Here is an 18,249-nt window from a genome sequence, read left to right as displayed (position 1 = left end):
GATCAGAATACTGCGACACTCCTGCTGAGTACTGAGTAAAGATTACCAAGTACTGAGTACGGAGGGTAGTGATCCCCAAGCATGCATGCGCGCTTCCGTAATGCGCGCTCCCGTTCCGTCGGACTCCAGGAGGCTGTGTTTGGACTCCGAAATTATTTACCTAGAAAATTATGAACAACAAATTTGACGCGTGAGTAACCGATTGTATTTGTGTGATTTCTTTCGAAGAGCGGGCTTCCTGTGACTTCCTGTTACAAAGACAGGTCATCAGATAGCTTACGATTCCAACAACTGCAGCTGCATGCTAAAGAGGTGTGTCATATGTAGCTTGGATCTACAAATTTGGTTTTAGTCTCGAATTCAACATGGGAAAGAGGTGAGAACAAATGCTTACACAACGACAATAGCTGCTAGCACATGTACATTTGGATCTATCCTGAAAGCCAGTGTTGTTAGCTTTAGCTTAGCAGGAGGAAGATAGGCCCCGAAGCCTCGGCCTAATGGTGTAAAACGAGCGGTGAAAGCGCCACGATATTTTGCGGAGACACGAGTTAGCCGTATGTTAGCTTGAAACCCGCTTACATGGATAGCCTTGATTCGTAGTATGTCGTCTTCTCAATAATAATTTAATACAGTATGTGGGGTACCCTTAAATATCAATTAATTCAGTAAATGCTGCCTTTGGATGAGAGTACATATGATGAAAATGTAGCATGCTAAATAAATCATACCTTTACATTAGAGTGCACCATATGTATATTGTAATATGTAATATTGCAGTGTATGAGGTTGTTCACATGTATTTTAAATATACAACTTAACAACTTGGTAATCTGATTTATTCAAACGAAACAGAAAACAAACCAAAGTTTTGTAGAGAAGCAGCAACTGAAAAGTGAACAAATGCATAGCATACTCAGATGGCCGATGCACAAAAAGTTTTTTATTGTTATTTTTTAATCAGATTTACTACTGTCTTTCAGTTTGAAAGACGATGACAGTGGAGACCACGACCAGGACCAAGGCCCACCGAAAGACTGTGAGAAGGAAAAAATTGAAGACGAAGAAAAGGAACAGAACATCTCTAAGAAAAAGGTGATTGATTCTTTGTTTACATAGTGTGAAGAATTACTATGTAGGCTTACGTGTCTTTTGTTTGTAGATGGTGGTTCCAGGTGCAGGCGAGCATCCTCTGCAGTACAACTACACTTTCTGGTACTCCAGACGCACTCCAGGGAGACCAGCCAGCACACAAAGCTATGAGCAGAATATCAAACAGATTGGCAGCTTTGCCTCGGTCCGTTAACCACCTACACGCTTTTAAGAAAAACACCTGATGTTGTCTACTGGTTAATCCAAATTGTTCTTTAGGTGGAGCAGTTCTGGCGGTTTTACAGTCACATGATTCGACCCGGTGACCTAACAGGGCACAGTGACTTTCACCTTTTCAAAGAGGGAATAAAACCTATGTGGGAGGTACACTCGATTATTCTGGAATATATTATTAAAATGTCTCAGTTGCTTTTTTCACAAACATCGTTGTATGTAGGATGATGCCAACAAGATGGGGGGCAAATGGATCATACGTTTGAGGAAAGGTCTGGCATCTCGATGCTGGGAGAACCTCATTCTAGCAATGCTGGGTGAACAGTTTATGGTTGGAGAAGAAATCTGTGGTGCTGTAGTTTCAGTTCGGTTCCAGGTAATATTAATTACATTATTTTATCTTTGGTCTTGACCTTGTGTTGTGTAAATTTTTAATTTTTTTTGTCAGGAGGACATTATTTCTATCTGGAACAAAACTGCTAGTGACCAAGCGACCACTGCCCGAATTCGAGATACCCTTCGTAGAGTTCTGAACCTTCCTCCCAACACTATAATGGAGTATAAGACCCATACAGACAGCATTAAGTATGTATGTCTAACCTGTTTTATTATTTTCTGTCTTTCTTCTCTTTCTTAAGATATTAAGTTGTTTTATCTTGCCATGATTACCTCTGATAAATTTTACATCTTATAGTGACACACTAATACATTTGCACGTTGGCTGTCTTTGCAGAGCATGGGAAGACTTCCATGGACTGGTGAATGCTAGTGGCGGTCGATAACAATGGTATTTTTTTATTTTTTACTTTAACAAAAATATGCATGTTTAAATGTCTTTGCTTATATTAATGTTTTTTGACGGGTAGGCGTGTACATTTGCGAGGTTCTGGGGGATTGCAAGCCCGAAGAATATTTCTGCATGGACTGGCACTGCATAAAGACTTGAGAAGGTTAGAACTGGAAGAAGACGAGTCTTTGTTGTATCAAAACCAAAAAAAAAGTTCAGCAGATGACAGACTGAACCAAGTCAACAAGAAACATCTAATAGCTGAGCAACTAAAGCAGCCTTAGTCTCCCAGCTTTTGTAAAGCAAGTTACACATCTTTGAACTTGCCACCAGAGGGAGGCTATGAGCTGGCTGTTAGCTGAGCTGTACATGTGATCGAAGTGCACTTGACAAAATACATCAGAACCAACATGTTCATCTACATGCCATTTATTGTTTAACATCACATTTCATGTCTAGACTTTATCTGTTTTATTGGGACTCAAGCAGGGTTGCAGCTACATGCAATTTTATTATGATGAAATTTATTTACAATATATTTGTTCAAAGAGGTATTGCAAATACTTGTGTATTACCCACTGTATTTGTAAATGCAGTCCATTCAAAGACTATTGAATTGACTTAATATTTTCTTTCCTGAAGTCGATTCACAAGAGAGACTGAGCTGGCAGAAGTTCTCGTGTTTGCCTCAAAACCAGTTTCTCTTCAGCTGTTTTGTCTTTGCCATGGTTTTATGAATATGAAGAGAACTTTAACTGTTGTATATAAATGGTCTGAAAATGATTTTTATATTTTGTAGAAATTACTGAGAGACTACATAACATTTTAGTCAAGACACATGTTTGAGATTAATGTCTAAATTCAGCTGAAACAATGCAGCCCAGCAAGTGATAAGTGTTGTCAGAGTTTAATAAAAAGACGAGATTTATACCAAGAAATGTCAAATATGCAGTTTCTTTCAGACATTTTTGTCTCCAACATTAGTTTTTTACTTGATAGATACCCTCGTGCATGCTCTTCCCATGCATGTTTTTTTAATATCACCTGAGAATTTCTTGCTGAATTTTGTTATAAGTCCACTATCTCCAGTTGGGTTGTAGCAGTTTCTTTTTAGCTCATTTCAAAGTACATATAGCTCTGTAAACAGAATTTTTATTTTAAATATTTTTACAAGATGGGACATTTGCACAATCAAAATAGAAGGAAAAAAACTTACCAAAAGAAATGTTGCCCCCAACAACATAAGTTTTGTCTCTGACTCCATATTCTGTGGAACTGAAATGGCAAATATAATAGTCATGGAATAAGGAGCATAGAAGAGAAATATAGTCTCACCATTTAATCCAAAATATTCATGGTCCATATTTTGTTGAACACTAAAACCTGGCCACTTCTTCCATATCGTTCCAATTCTGTCCCCAGTGTTTGCCATAATCTGAAGTTAATTTTGATTAGTATTTTGTTTATTTCATATATTTTATATTTCGATTTATTAGTAATATTTATTTTAATTCGAAGTACATACCTGGAACTCTTGGTTGGTTAAGCATCGACACGGACAGCAAGGGCCTTGAAGTCTGAGTGTCGCCACTCCACTTGCATCACATACTTCTAAAAGAGGGGTGAACATGCTCCACCTGTCAACAGCCATTTGACAAAAGCCCAATCTCAATCCAACAACAGTAATTTGATACAATTCATTTATGTAAGCTGGCATCAAGCGTGCACACTGTGGCAACAGCCTCACCCACAGTAGAGGTCAGCGTAGATGCTCAGTTAACCACATTTTCAACTGTCATCATTCTGCAGCCCCAAAATCATTGTTCTTCTGGTGTTGAGGAGTTCCATTTGTGCCCTGCTTTTTTTGAGTACAACTAAGGGAATATTTGTTTCAAATAGGCTTCTAACCTAAAATCACCTGATTATGACTGACCTGAGAGGTCATGCGCAACATTTGAAAAAGGACAAACAGTCGCTGGATTTCTCGTTCCTTGGAAAATCCTCTATACAACCTTTAAATCAAAGGGACAAACACAGGTTGGGTAGCAAAAATCAGATAAAGAATTAGTTGGACTATGCAGAAGGCCAGCGCGGTCACAGGCCAGCATTCCCCAAAGAAAGGATGCCACATTCCTCCAGTGGCTCTGGGCAGACAGCTGTGTATTGCTTTCACCCCCCAGGTTTAGACCACAGCCCTGCAGTGTGGGACTTTACAGGCACTCTGTGCTATTTAGAGACAGGCTGGGCGAGTACTATAGCAATGAGTGGCCAGAGATGTGGATAAGAAAGCTCTCATAGAACAAAAGGCATGCATGGGAATGAAAAATATTACATCTTCTTTCTAACGCAAAACCAATGTTCTGTATTCTGTACACATACAGATCAGACCAAGCAAGCAATCACATGAGCCAATGAACATGTATTATATGCCTATAATAAATATAAAGCCATTGGCAAAACAAATGCATTGTGTAATCTCAGTCCTTCCTCCATCATGTGAGTCCCCTGTTATAATTTAAATGTTTTTTTTAACCACATTTGATGCTAATCATTACTTACTTGAAAACTGCAGCTTCAAAGATAACCCAACTTAATCAAGTTGTAACAATACAGTCGTCTAAAATTTTCACAACTAATTTTCAATTGAATGCATTTTTAAAATGTTATTCCCCAAATACATCACCTCACAGAGCTGCATGGAACTAATCTAACAACAGTTTGAAAATCACACAATGAGGCAAACAGGTGAATAAATTGCATCTTTCAGTTGTGGTTGTTTCAATGACTGACTTGTTTGTCACTGTTCATAATACTGCAGGATCAGAAAACCTAGTTTGATATCCTAATTTAACATTACTTACCGTTGGCATACAGTTCCTATGAGTTGCCTTTGGGCTGTATAGACCCTCATTTCCATAAGGCAGCAGCTTAAACAACACGCATCCATTCTGAAGGGTCTTTCAAAATAAAAGACATGATGACCTTCACTGTCAATACCCTTCAGTGAGCAGGCTCTTGCTGGGCCACAACACTGAAGACATAAACATGAACTCTCTACCAAGAAAATGGAAAAAAAAGTTTTAGAAGTTACATTTGATAAACAAAAGCATTCATGAAGGCCTACCTTCTATAGCTACAAGCAGGTCCAACCTGTCACTGTTGGCAGATATACTGTACACCCTCCTGGGGACACAGTGAGGACCTGAAACACTATAGTTTGAGAGACTTGCTCATTTCAGCCAAACGTTTTCATTTGTATCATGGTTTACCTTGTAACTCTGGTCTAGCATTCACATGAAACTGCTCAACCAGATCCAAAATCGACAAGTCAATCCCTTGAGCACCTGCAGGCCTCTTATCTTCTTGTCTCTGTTTTTTTGGTTCATTCTTGTTTTTTGAAAGTTCCTCCTGAGATTCCCAACAAGTACTCTTATTGTGAGGTCTGGCAGACTCAACAAGGCACTCACATGAAGTTCCATTTCTGTTTTGGAAAGTCCTAAAAATCATTTCAATGTGCTTCTCGCGCTCCAGGTGACCGAAGGGACGAGGCTGGTTGGTCACAGCCGACATAGTGACAAACAGTTCAGGCAAAAAGAAATCAGCAAAACTCCCTTGATGCTGTAGTCAAGTCCCAATGCCCCTGAGCAGTAGCGTATCCTAAATGTATGTGGGAGAAGTCAGTTGGTAGTATTTGGTTTGTTGTGTTTGTTGTTTGTGTCTGAGGATTGTAACTCCCTCCTTTTCCTTGTCTCTGTTTCCATCCCAACCAGCCGGATCTGCCTTTTGTGGCTCTATAGAAAGGCACCATTCAGCCATGTAATTGTAATCCTGCTCCAGAGGTGGGGGCAATAGTGCACTGGCTTTTCACAAGAGGTGTAGAATGTATTTTGGAAAGAAAGATGCAATTTTAGGTAATTTACATAAACATATTGACTTTATTAAATAATTGGGTACAATACCTATCAATAAAAAGTATCAAAGACATTAGTGAATATAGATTTCACCAAGAAATTAGGTGGTAAACTAAAAATGTTCATAAAATTTGATGATGTTTAAGTAGAAGTTGAAATAGTATATTGTGCTTATTTGCACCTTTCCATTAAAACAAGAGTAAACTGTAACAAGGAGAACAGTGACACATGAAAAGAAAAAGCCTGGCTTACTAAGCAAAGCACATGTTCCTAATAATAATACTCAAGTGGTTGAGATGTTCTGATCGATTGATTGTTCCTCCTGTGCATCAGTTGTTTTTGGAGTTAACAGTTTTCAGGCCAAAAAGTCACTCTCCGTTAAGTTTGTTGGGGGGAGGTAGGTCTTTGGGTCCCCAGGAAAAGGTGAAGAGGGTGCTTTATTGAAATGTCCCATGAGAAATATGGCCACTGTACCAATCCAAAACACCAGGGCCATCACAATGAAACAGGCCCTGTCAATCACTCGTGCCACAAGGAACCATTCTTCATTTTCCTGCAGTTACAAAAGTTAAGTCAAATATCAAGTCTTCTGTACAAAGATCTGTAAAGATACTGTAAAGATACTGCCAGTCAAAGTTTAGAAATAGTCCTTTAATGACCATTTCATGACTATTTACATTGTAGATTTTCATTGAAGGCATCAAAATTGCACATAAACATACAGGGTATGTTGTAAACAAGAACGAGTGAAATAACCAACTATTCTATGTTTTAAATTCTTCAGAATAGCCACCCTATGCTTTAGTCACTGCTTTACACGCTATAGGCAATGAAGGCACGCCTGTGACGTGAAAAAACATTTCAGGTGACTTCACCATGAAACTAACTGAGAGAAGGTCGTGGGTGTGCAGTGCTGCCAACAAAGTAATGGGTGGCAAGTTTGAGATCTGAAACTAAAATATTAACCATATTTAGAGTTATTTAACCTTTTCTTGGCTTTATATATTTGATGTCTTCAGTAAGTAAAATAGAAAGTAGTAAAAAATAATGAAAACAAAAGACAATGGAGAAGAAAGTGTATCACATGTTTTGTCTGGCTGTGTACATACTAGATTTATTTATTTTTGAGCAATTTCACTGTGGTAAAATTATGTCAATAAATTAATAAATATACAGAATAAAATAAAGATAAAGAAATATTTTCCTTTTGAACTTACATTCTGAAAAACATTCTTTTGTTTTGTGGTCGCTGCTATGTGCTTACAGGAAGCTACGCACTGCCTCAGCTCCACTGAAGCATTTGCCAAGCTGGCACAGAGATGCTCAGCTGTTCCCCCTTGCAGACCATTATCTAAGCAAAATAACAGGAGAGCCACATGTTAATCTAAAAAGACTTAGTCCTTGTTTCTTAAAGGTGCACGATATATCTTTTTGGTTGGGAGTCCATCACCAGACCAGTCCACCAGACAAAGCAATAACATTTCCTTGGAAATAAGCATTTAAGGGGCCTCCAACAGAAAAGTTAAACAGTGCACCTTTAAATGAAATTGAATCAAATACTCACGCAGTTTGTCCAGCACTGCCTTCATGAGCCCATTTCTCTCTTTCAGTCTTTTAAACATGAGTTCGGAGCGTGAGGTTCTAAGCATGTATTCCTCTGCTTTAGTGATGAGGGCCATTGAGCTGCGGCGTCTGCAGTGAGGTATGTATGCACTGTTGTTGTCTGCTGCGTGACCATTCCCTATTTTGGCAATCATGTCCTGTTCCGGCATCCAAGGCTGCATCTGCATCCTTAGTAAACGAGGCAAAGTGTTGAGGAGGATCTGTAAATTATAAATGAGTAATTAGGAATGCATTCAGATTCATCATATAACTCATATAAATGAGAATATACAAAGGTTGCTTAGAGGAAAATGTCACTTACAAAATGGCTCGCTTTGGCCACAGTCTCACCTTTCGCACGCTGTCTGTCATTTTGTGAGTGTTTGGGGTTCTTTGGGAGACATTTAGAACTATCACACAGTTCATCACTACTGTAGTTGTCACTGACATCGCAAACATCAAATATCTGAAATACAAGGATATGCAACTTATGCAACACTTTAAAAACAACTACAAAAGATATTGTTATAAAACTTACTTTCCAATAAGAGGGACCGCTTGTGATGTCTCTGGAACCTTTTTAGCAATCAGGCACACAAAAACAGTTTGGCCCAGGAGAGTGGCAATGGACATAAAGCACTTCTGACCCCCAGCTGCAGTCATATGCATATTTTAACAATTCATTGTCTCTCTATTTCTCTCTATTATGTATTGATTTAATATGGACATATTGGCCTAACACATGCATGTTTTTGAACAGTGGGAGGAGGCCAAAATGCCAAATGAAAACAGCCCTGTCCAAGTACCAAACACACTCTGCTGTAGGTGAGATCAATAACAGTTATTTTTTTCTGTATCGGACACCATTTGTAGGACTTTGTAGGGAACTCATGGACAGATGATGAATAGCAAGTACCTTTTGCTGGTAAATAGTAAACCAGCAGCCCGAGAGAGGAGAAGAGGACACAGGGAGCGATGATGTTGATGATGTAGAAAAGTGGTTTTCTCTGAATAATGAGGAAGAATACCACCTCCTGGTACTCCAGGTCATCTTTAGTGTACTGTGGGTTTATCAACTTCTTTGCAGGCCTGTGTTTAATCACCCACTCGCCATTTTCTAAAGCCAACAAAAATGAAAACCAAACTATTCTAGACAATTTTACTTAACAGCTTCAGCATGTTTTAGAGTTTTAAGAATTTTCTTTAATTCATAACAATCTCAGAGGTAGTAGCGTAGTTATCAACTTAATAGTAACAATCCAGTAGTTATCCATTAAACTATACTGTACAGGAATATGCACCATAATAGTAGTGCAGTTAAAACAACCAGTACTCTTTAAAGTTGTAGTCTTTTTATACTTTTATTTAAGCAGCATTACTATGTAGTAACAATACTTTTACCCCAGTTTTACTAAAGTATTCTTTGAGTACCATGTGTATTCCATTATGTATCTACCTGTAAAAGCCTCTGGGTCTATGTCCACCCACTCTAAAGTGTAGTTGTCCTCTTCTTTCAGGACAATCTCTATCTCGTTTGCACTGTACGTCTGGGAACTGAGAAAACAAGACAAGACTAATGGTGTCATTCATTTGTATATACAAGGCAGGTCATAAACAGCCCCATGGCTACAAGAGACAGCCTAGATACTTTTGTTTACTGTAATCTGCATGTCTTTTGTGGTTTTGATGAGGTCCACTTACCGAAACACCATAGTGCAGTTCTGCCAGTCAAAGGGGAAGTAGTTGACAGTGATGGTGCATGCGCTGCGGTAAATAGCAGGAGGCAGCCAGTAGACACAGCCATCAGGAGAGACAAGGGCATTGCAGTATAGTGCCACTTCAAACTGTCCGTCCACACTGCAGTCAGACAATGGCAATGAGAAGAACTCAGTATTTCATGGTAGCACTTTCATTAAAGATGCATTATGTAACTTTTCTTGTACCAGTCCAGCACCTGATTGTGTCCATGGATTTATTCTAGGGAGATTGCGTTTCCTGGAATGTACCGCATAGTATGGTATAAAACTTGCTTATTATTTATTTCTAGGTGTTTTTTTCTCAGTAAAACAATACCTTAAAAAACAGACATTCTAATGTAAGTGGACCCACCTTTCCACAAATCGGACTTGTAACTTAACATGGTGTTTGTCTCGATGGGAAAAGTTTGAATATAATATGTGTTTAATATTATACTGTGAAAAAATCCAGGCAAAGCAACAACTCTCCATGGTGGTGGACCCACCTCCTGGAAAGTTACACAATGCACCTTTAAATTACATACAATTTTGATCAAATAATTCTTAAATTGAATCAGAGAGTAATTGTTTTTGCTTTGGCAATACTGTAGTATGCATATACTATCAGGAATTACCTACAAAACCAAAAAAATTGAGGCTCAGTTCTAAATTCTTAGTTCTGTCCCATTTCCAACCAGTGCACAGTGTTGTTGTATACCTGGGCAAGACACTTTACTCACCTACCTCGTCCATGAGTAAATATTGTGTGTGAGCGATGGTAGTGGTCAGAGGTGACATAGTTGATGATTTGGAATCATGTTTCTACCAATCTTCTACAGATGATGATCAATGCATCAATATGACTTGGGTAATGTTATGATGGTGTTTGCAGACTCACTTGTTTTCTAGGATGATGTCTGGCAGCCATATGCTTTGAGATGGCACTCTTAAGGGAGATGTTATATTTCCATACAGATCTGACCTGGGCCTCTGGTCCCACCTCAGCCGATAGTCACACCATTGCTGCAAATGCCACAACTGGGCCGTTAAAAACTTTACTGACTTTCCTGAATGTAGGAAATGATAAACAAATAGATTACCATTTCTATCCACACACTTGTCGTCAAGGCCTCCTCTTTTTCATTCTGTGGGGATATTTTTAATTTGTTAGAGCTCAGAGAGATATCACATACAAAATAGATTAGACAGGCACATACAGACCAGAGAAATTAGGTTTGTCAGGGTCATCTTGATGTGCACTTTGGTAACATCTCCACTATTCTCCATGGGGCGGACATTTTTGTTATAGTCTTTCATCAAATCTTGAAAAAGCTCTGCTTCAAGGTTAAGTGATGAAACTACAAAAGGACATTTGTTATAATATATCTGTCAAAGGGCTAAAATAATATTCATATAATATAAAGATAAAGATATGCATTTTGTTATACATTCTAGTAAATTATTCTAAAAAAATATTTACAATTGAAGAAAAGATACATTCATTACCAGTAGCCAGTTCATAGACTACTGTAATTTGAAGTGCACTTATATATTAATATATAATTTCATATAATATCAGTAACATATTTTTTTTAATAGTTCACAAAGTCACATTTTAGAATTCAAACGATTATGTTGTTTAACTTTTTTTTTTTTTTTTTAAGAAAATAGTAATTAAATATGCTTCAATAAACAAATAAAAATACTGTTTGATTATTTTTGCTGCATAGATTTCATTTAGATTTAAATAAAATAAAAAATCCTGACATTATCAAAACTATGAGTTGCAGTTGTCTTACCTGTTGTGGTGATTAGTATTATCCTGATGAAGACAGGAAGTCCAGAGTCCATTTGTATAATCACAGCTACAGATACAGAGTTATGCTGGAGCAGAGTGGTGCATGTGTGTGTCACTATTTGTGCAAGTTTGTTTCCTAGTAGAAGTGGGCTAGAGCTGCCGGGATTCATTGAGCCATGGGTTTTTGGAGGGAGGGGCCAGATAATTGTTCTGCTAAAATACAAGTGTGTATTTACAGCACAACATTGTCAGCTGTCACAACAACACACAGGCACATACATTCTACATCACTTCCCCTGCTATGTGACAATACATCAGCCAACACAGGGCGCTCTGTGGTCCTGGTCGCAACACCTGTCGCTGCCACTCAGGAGAAGGGGACAAGGCTCATGGCTGCTTTGTCTGCACATTTAGCATCGCCCAAGGCTATATAAAGACAGCATTTTCCATCAGAATGTGATGTGGGGCTAAAAATGTTCTTGTCATTGTGCGTAGAGTAGGCTGTGTTGATAGGTAAGAGTAGGAATGATGTGCAGGAAGACAGATGGTAAGACTTGTTTATTTGCGACAGTCCTTTGGTGATGACAGATCAAGCCCTTGGGATAGTGCAACACTGTGAGTCATTAGAGGGGAAACAACAAGATGAGAGCTCAGTTTTTAAAGAGGGTAAGTGACACACAGGCACACACCACACACACCCAAACAATTTGGGTTTCTGTCCTTTTTGGGGACTTGACACTGACTTAAATTCAGTTCAAATCCAGTTACTACTTGATTAACCTAAATTAATATTTAAACTCTAATAATAAAGGTTTTACATCATTAGGACCTGATTTAAATTTTTGACCCTACATGAATCACCTAAAGTCAGATTTCATATATTCCCAGTAAATGAAAATGCATAATATTTTCAGACAAATACTACAAAATTTACTCGATGTCATAGAGTCAGTGACTTGGGGTCTTGTTACGCATTGTCCTCCTGGAAGGCAGAAGATGGGACATGTGGGTTTGGGCAGTGGCGCAGCTGCAGTGTTGACGGGAACACTTCCCCAGGAAGGGTCAGGGGACAGAGGTCAGCCGGGGGCCACTTTAGGTCCAATCAGCTCTGATCCACGGAGTAAAGCTGCACCTCTGAGGAGCTGCTCCCTCCTCTGCTCTTGCATCAGCTGAGACATACTGCAGCATTAACAGCTTGACTTCTGACATTTGAAATGTCTGAAGCATGGTGCCATAGTAATACCACAGTAAGGCGGGATAAGAAATTACCACGTCAGGCTCCCAAGTTGTCATATATTGTTTATTACAAAAATACAAATGCCCTCTCATTACAAATAAATATCATATATAAAGAAGAAGTAACATATACAAACTGCATATTTAATTAGGCTCAGCCTTTCATATTTTAATAATTTATATATTTACAACTTTATAAGTTAGAAAAGACTGCTTCAAACAGTAGTTAAAAAAGTTGTATGAAAATTGGCCAGATGCTCAACAGATACATTCATATTTTATCCTCATTACAGTGGCACGTCTGCGCATCCAGCCCTGTGTCCAGTGCCAGATTAATCTTCATTCCTTTGTAAGAAAAAAACATCTAAGTTTTGAGGCCTTCAAGTGCCACAGAGATGATTCTGGGCACACTGCGGTAGAAGGACTCGTTCTCCAGCCCAACCAGACTGTAGAAGGTCAAAGAGCGTCCCCCCACTACGGCCTTCACCCGAGCTTCATACAGACCACGCTCATTCTTTGAATTCAAATCAACCAGCACCTAAAATGTACAATTTCTTTATAGTTTGTACTAAAGCACAGATGCCTTTATTCTCTTGTAAAAGTTTAGTTTACCTCGTGGAAAGACATTTGTAGGTTCCTGTTAGGGATGTTTAGGACCCATTGGTACAAGTCCCTGACTTGGCTCACTTTCTGTGAGGACTCTCTGACTGCAGGACAGACTAAAAACAAATAATTAGCTTTAATTAACAGATAAACATAGAAATTAAATATTCAATGAGAGGGTGCACAACATACCTTTGCCACTGGATGTCAGTGTCTGTCTCTTACGAAGTAGACTCCTGTATTTTCTCTGTAGTCCTGTAGTTTTGACATTTTGATGATCTTTATTATGTTCAGTCTCCACCATAGTAACTGTGTGAACTCCAGGTCTTGGAGATGGTTGTAATGACTTCTTGGATATGGCCCTTGAGAGGTCAGGAGGATTGTCTTTTGTAGCAGGTGTTTGACTGAAATTCTGCACCTTTTGAATTTCCCTGATCAAGGCTGTGACAATTGCCCAGGGCTCCTGCTTGTGCACAGAGGGGCTCTCCTGAGTGCCACTGAAGGAGGTGGGAGACTCACTGGATTCTTCTTTTAAGAGAGTTGGATCCAGGTTTAAGACTGAGGGCAGAGCTCTAGCATCCAACTTGGACCTCAAGGACTGTATAACTGACTCATACTCTCTTACAAGCCGGTGTACCAAGAAGCTTTCTTTCTGTGGATACATATGATGTGTTAAATTAGCATTTTTCATAGGTTTCATGTAAATGGTCACATTTTTCTATAGCACTTTTCCACCTTCAAGGCACTCAAAGCGCTTTACAACAAGGAACCACTCACCCATTCACACACACACACACATTCACACACCAGTGTACACAGACAGTGTCTTGCCCAAGGACACAACGACAGCATTCATCTGTGGGAGCTGGAATCACACCAGCGGTCAGTGGATCTGACCGCTCAACCTGTGATGCTTTTGTCAAGAGCTGGAATCGAACCGCCAACCTTCAGATCAGGGGGTGAATGCTCTAACAACTGAGCTACTGCCGCCCCTGTATGTATGAAAAATAAGGATTAAATGGAACTTACTTTTAGAAAAAGGCGTTCTTCCTGATTCTGCATTGCAGATGTTGTACCATTCTGTTGACCATTAGCCAAGCTTTGCAGAAAATTCTGCCAGTCATCCACTGATGGGCCCAACTGCCTGAAAAAAGATGGCATTTCCGGGTCTTCTGATTCCACAACATTACCCAGCAGCTCTGAAAACATTTTCAGACATCAGTAAATATCAGTAAATGGCCAGAAAACTCTTAAAACTGATTTTTATCTCAATGAGGTTCTCCTAGTTAAATAAAGGTAAAAAATAATATCATAATAAAATAAATAAAGCTGCTACAATGCATTGTAGAAAAAGTGAAAGCTACCTGCAATCAAACCAAGTCCCTGGCTCAGATCCCTCCTCTCTCGGGTGTGAGCGAAGGCTGTGTTGTAGATGTGTTCCACAAGCTGAGGCAGAGTCTGAGTAAAAAAAGTTAAGTCCACTTTGTCCCTGATGTAGTCTTCAGCTCTCTGAAGTAAATCCAACAAAGTCTGAAGAAAAGAACGCAACTCTGCACACAATCAGATACCAACCAGATGATTCACGATTAATATTTATAAAAAAGTCTGTGTCTAAAAAGGAGCAGTCTACTTACGACATTTTTTAAAGCGTGTAAGGCACTTGTCCTGAGCTGACTGGCTACAGGCAGCGGCTGACAGTCCAGAAGGACATGATAAAGTGTAGAAACGACACAGTGAGTTGAACTCTACCCTCTGCTCCTCCTCTGTCATCTCTGTGGTCTTAAGAAGCTCTGGACATGTGGCCTCACGACTTCCTAAAGACTCTTCAGAGTTTAAATCATACAGTTACTATTGTAGTTTTAAGAAGAGCTAGACTCACAGTATATGTTCTATTGTTTGAAACTTACTTTGTATCTCAGACTGAATCCAATCAGAGAAAGCAGATACTCGTGTATAGACACCAGGCTTCCCCTTTTCTCCACAGCCATCTCCCCAGGAGGTGATGCCATAGAGCTGAAACCGGCCAGACATTCTGTCCTGGTAGATCAGTGGCCCCCCAGAGTCCCCCTGCACAAAACATTACCACCATTTTATTTTCAAACTCTTGCTGAAGTTTTGGTTAACACTGGACTACAGCCCACCTGACAGGAGTCAATGCCTCCAGAGAGATAGCCAGCACAGAGCATAGTGTTGGTGACCAGGTCTTTGCCCAGGGTGCTCTTACATGTGCTCTGAGGCAGTAGTGGTACTTTTGCCTCCATCACCACATCAGCAGCTGGACCATCTGATCAGAAAGCAAAGTAAGATCAGAAAGTCAAATACAGTGGCATTTAACTTGGAAATCATATTTCAACAGAGAAAACATTTTCAGCATATGTGTTACCTTCATAGAGAGACCCCCAGCCTGCCACTAAACAGGGGCTGCCAGTAGGAGGCTCAGTGCCTCCAGGAAGGCACACAGGTGTCACATGATCAGACAAGACTACTGGAGTTGTGAGCTCCACTAGGGCAATGTCATTGTTAAAGGTTTTTGGATTAAACTGCAAGAAAAATGACACTGTTACCCTGCATCTTAACAGAGCCTATAGATGTATTGTGGATGCTTGTTTGAGAGAGTGAATACCTTAGGATGTGGAATTATTCGGTTGACCTTGAGGACCTGTTCATCAGGATCAGTTTTGGTGATGTCAAATTCTCCCACTACAGCAGTCCAATAGCTCTCACTGCGGCTCCTGTGAAATGTAGCTAATTATACAGTGCCTGACCAATGGTTATTCCTGTGGGGTTAAGGAAATTGAAACTAACCCAGCAAAACAGTGAGCAGCAGTTACAACCCAGGAGCTGTCCACTAATACTCCTCCACACATAAGGCCGCCGTCCAGCTGCAGATTGACCAGCCATGGCCAGCTGCCAGGGGGTGCAGGAGAGCCTCCCACAATCCTAGAGCGTGGCTGTGTGATGTTTGACACTGCAGAGGACCTCTGCCCACAGACTGCTGCTAGGACACACACGGGTCACAACACGACACCTACTTTATATCAACTGTTTAATGATAGGACAGTAGATGCTTGGCCTCACCCTGTGCGTGTGTCTGAGTGGTGGGCTCCAGGTTGTGCATGGTGCTGAGCAGGCTGCACTGGAGCACACGGGCGCTACAGCTCTCTCCCATGATGCGGATACAGCTCTCCTTGTCCAACTCCAGGGGCAGGCAGCGGTGTTGGTAGAACGCACAGGCTTGACTGAGGGCCCAGCTACGCTCCGCCTCATTGGTCAGCTTCTGCGCTTTACTGATAACCTCACAGCTCGGCTCAGTCAGGGCATTGCTCGGGGATGCTGTTAATAATGTTGATCACTCAGCTGTCATAAAAATACATTTATTTTATGTTTTGTTTGTTTCAGAACTTACAACATGAGGCTGATTGCCCACAGTCCTGAAACAGACAGGGAGCACAGCCCCTGCAGCTAGCTTCAGCTCGACTCTTCTCAGAAGATGCTCGTTCCAGGGCAGACAAAGCACTTGTCATTGCAGCTTCCAGCACCACAGTACCACGATCTGATAAAGCTGTAGGACACAGTCAAATATCTCAGTAAATGTCTCATTCATAATCACAGAGTATCATTTCATTCGGCTCTCCGTGTTCAAAGGCAGCATGTTTGTGACAGGGAAACTTTGAGAGAAATTCTTCAAAAGTGCCGCTAACCCTGCTGCCCCCCTCTGTGTCGCACCACATCACAGAGTGGGACAGTAACAACAACAATGCTGATTGAAGACTTAATTAGAAGGCCAGAGCTGAGCAGGCAAAGGCTGGTGGACAGGATGGGCCCATGGGATACAGGCGGACAGTGGAGGGAATACAGAGGCACTTGTTCTGAACACTTCAAAACTTGTGACTGGAGCAGTAGATGATGACAGAAGTATTGCTAAGTTAATCTTCATCTGTTACAAGCAGATATGCAGATGTTTGACCACAGAACCACAATGTTGTTTGATATTTGAAATAATAATGCTACTAAAGAATATTTCTTATTGGTGTCTTTATATGTTTGGATATTGTAAATCCCTTTTTCTGTTATGTTATTTGCACTTTAAATGTAACATTTCTGGTGGAGGATCCGCCACCTGTTTGCTGTTCCACATGACAGTAAGCTTAACTTGTATTTATTATTTATTACAGTTATGTTTAGAGCTCAACAATACTTGCACTTAAACAGTAAAATATGCATTTTACTGTTAGTGGGGTCCATACTCCGCAGATCTAACCTTTCCGCCTGCCTAGTGGTGTTACTTACTCTCTCTCTCTCTGGCTAGAGACGCTAGAGATGTTATACTATACAGTGGAGTATTCTTGCCAGAGCAATAATCTATATGGAGAGAGCAGCTGGTGGAGCCTGAAGGAAAGTTACATAGTGCACCTTTAAATACACTATCTGTGTATTCAGTACAGTATATCACAAATGCAGTGTATTACCTTTGAGTGCACTGTGGGGCATCCTGTAGACTTCCCGACCTGCAGGAGCTGCCAGCAGTAGGTCCAAGTCCAAGAGAAACAGTGACAGCAGAAGCAGCAGCATGTTGTCAGTAGCATCCGAGGCCCTTCCTCTCCTGTGCTGACAGACAGAAGAGCAGGCAGAGCAGCTTAGAAGATGGAGAGGAGGAGGTACAGGGGCAGAAGAGGCTGCTGGTGACTCCCTCCTGGATCTCTAGGCTCTCTCCCACAACCGTGCAGGGCATCTGTCTGTATGTTTAGTCAGAGGAACAATAGCTCTCTGGAGTGGTCCCTGGTATATATAGAGATTAGTATGGAGGAGGGGATGAGAACTACAAACTAGGCAAAGGGAGGAGGCATAGATGGTGCTATGTCCAATACACAAACAGATGAATTCATTAAGGCTATGACAGCAAGTTGGGCACCACTTGCCAAGGCTGGACATTACAAAGAGGTTTGATTCTGCGAGAGGATGCGGGGGAGGGAGCTGCAACCATTGAAATGGGGGGAACTATCAGGCGCAGGGATTGGCTAGCGGCTTGGTAAAGGAGTTTTTTGAATGCATTAATGTGGAGTGGAGGGCAGAGTGTTGTGCATGTAAGAGTATGTGCTGATACGACACTGGAGCACAGGAATGTGGAGAGACACATCAACAAGTGTTCAAACCGAAAGTCATTGTGGAGAGGACGGGGAGAGCAGGAGTGGTTCGGATGGTACAGAGCAGTACAGAAGTGTCTGGCATGTTCCCGGGCATCAAAGGAAC

At 40.6% G+C, this 18,249-nt stretch overlaps 4 protein-coding genes across 6 annotated transcripts; 1 reads left to right on the top strand and 3 right to left on the bottom strand.

The window, feature by feature from the left end:
* The first annotated feature begins 34 nt into the window (after positions 1-34).
* On the top strand, positions 35-3,051 carry eif4e2 (eukaryotic translation initiation factor 4E family member 2). 3 transcript variants are annotated; one of them, XM_055151519.1, is made up of 9 exons: positions 172-190; positions 264-376; positions 984-1,095; positions 1,163-1,297; positions 1,372-1,476; positions 1,550-1,702; positions 1,775-1,911; positions 2,060-2,113; positions 2,193-3,051. In XM_055151519.1, exons 2-8 carry the CDS (start codon positions 366-368, stop codon positions 2,106-2,108), a joined length of 702 nt encoding a protein of 233 aa, XP_055007494.1. In that variant the 5' UTR covers positions 172-190; positions 264-365; the 3' UTR covers positions 2,109-2,113; positions 2,193-3,051. The 3 variants fall into 3 exon arrangements, with proteins under 3 accessions (XP_055007492.1, XP_055007493.1, XP_055007494.1); XM_055151517.1 differs by lacking the exon at positions 264-376 and having other exon boundaries at positions 35-190; XM_055151518.1 differs by lacking the exon at positions 264-376 and having other exon boundaries at positions 35-190; positions 1,775-1,915.
* Positions 3,052-3,223: 172 nt separating this feature from the next.
* On the bottom strand, positions 3,224-5,683 carry LOC110159177 (phospholipid scramblase family member 5). Its single transcript, XM_020923740.1, has 7 exons — positions 5,383-5,683; positions 5,238-5,315; positions 4,975-5,167; positions 3,639-3,750; positions 3,449-3,548; positions 3,330-3,388; positions 3,224-3,250 (listed from the first exon to the last, which is right to left on the bottom strand). The coding sequence occupies exons 1-7, from the start codon at positions 5,681-5,683 to the stop codon at positions 3,224-3,226; spliced, it is 870 nt and encodes a 289-aa protein (XP_020779399.1).
* A 669-nt stretch (positions 5,684-6,352) lies between these two features.
* chrng (cholinergic receptor, nicotinic, gamma) lies at positions 6,353-11,360 on the bottom strand. The gene is made up of 12 exons (XM_020923053.2): positions 11,162-11,360; positions 10,584-10,720; positions 10,463-10,507; positions 10,261-10,385; positions 9,328-9,483; positions 9,083-9,180; positions 8,543-8,743; positions 8,165-8,279; positions 7,978-8,092; positions 7,589-7,847; positions 7,242-7,375; positions 6,353-6,577 (listed from the first exon to the last, which is right to left on the bottom strand). The coding sequence occupies exons 1-12, from the start codon at positions 11,328-11,330 to the stop codon at positions 6,380-6,382; spliced, it is 1,752 nt and encodes a 583-aa protein (XP_020778712.2). The 5' UTR covers positions 11,331-11,360; the 3' UTR covers positions 6,353-6,379.
* Positions 11,361-12,669: 1,309 nt separating this feature from the next.
* Positions 12,670-17,571, bottom strand: prss56 (serine protease 56). Its single transcript, XM_055151924.1, has 14 exons — positions 17,469-17,571; positions 16,406-16,561; positions 16,078-16,332; positions 15,805-15,997; positions 15,623-15,731; positions 15,383-15,539; positions 15,141-15,283; positions 14,907-15,066; positions 14,634-14,822; positions 14,364-14,549; positions 14,029-14,198; positions 13,192-13,651; positions 13,009-13,115; positions 12,670-12,934 (listed from the first exon to the last, which is right to left on the bottom strand). The coding sequence occupies exons 1-14, from the start codon at positions 17,569-17,571 to the stop codon at positions 12,761-12,763; spliced, it is 2,562 nt and encodes an 853-aa protein (XP_055007899.1). The 3' UTR covers positions 12,670-12,760.
* Between the last annotated feature and the right edge of the window lie 678 nt (positions 17,572-18,249).

The sequence above is a fragment of the Boleophthalmus pectinirostris genome, unplaced genomic scaffold (genome assembly GCF_026225935.1).
Source record: "Boleophthalmus pectinirostris isolate CB_2022bp ecotype Guang Dong unplaced genomic scaffold, ASM2622593v1 HiC_scaffold_16, whole genome shotgun sequence".
Lineage (NCBI taxonomy): Eukaryota > Metazoa > Chordata > Actinopteri > Gobiiformes > Gobiidae > Boleophthalmus > Boleophthalmus pectinirostris.
This window is presented reverse-complemented; position numbering and strand designations above follow the sequence as displayed.

Coding starts and splice junctions, on each gene's coding strand:
- eif4e2 (XM_055151517.1), top strand. CDS start 171: ATGAACAACAAATTTGACGC. Junction 1,096..1,162: donor AGAACATCTCTAAGAAAAAG/GTGATTGATTCT, acceptor TTTTGTTTGTAG/ATGGTGGTTCCAGGTGCAGG. Junction 1,703..1,774: donor TAGTTTCAGTTCGGTTCCAG/GTAATATTAATT, acceptor TTTTTTTGTCAG/GAGGACATTATTTCTATCTG.
- LOC110159177 (XM_020923740.1), bottom strand. CDS start 5,683: ATGTCGGCTGTGACCAACCAGCCTCGTCCCTTCGGTCACCTGGAGCGC. Junction 5,316..5,382: donor TGCTAGACCAGAGTTACAAG/GTAAACCATGAT, acceptor ATAGTGTTTCAG/GTCCTCACTGTGTCCCCAGG. Junction 3,389..3,448: donor TGAATATTTTGGATTAAATG/GTGAGACTATAT, acceptor TTGCCATTTCAG/TTCCACAGAATATGGAGTCA.
- chrng (XM_020923053.2), bottom strand. CDS start 11,330: ATGAATCCCGGCAGCTCTAGCCCACTTCTACTAGGAAACAAACTTGCA. Junction 9,181..9,327: donor AACTGCACTATGGTGTTTCG/GTAAGTGGACCT, acceptor TTGTTTTCTCAG/TTCCCAGACGTACAGTGCAA. Junction 8,280..8,542: donor TTACTATTTACCAGCAAAAG/GTACTTGCTATT, acceptor ATATGACTGCAG/CTGGGGGTCAGAAGTGCTTT.
- prss56 (XM_055151924.1), bottom strand. CDS start 17,571: ATGCTGCTGCTTCTGCTGTCACTGTTTCTCTTGGACTTGGACCTACTG. Junction 14,550..14,633: donor TACACGCTTTAAAAAATGTC/GTAAGTAGACTG, acceptor GATTGTGTGCAG/AGTTGCGTTCTTTTCTTCAG. Junction 12,935..13,008: donor TACAAATGTCTTTCCACGAG/GTAAACTAAACT, acceptor TGTACATTTTAG/GTGCTGGTTGATTTGAATTC.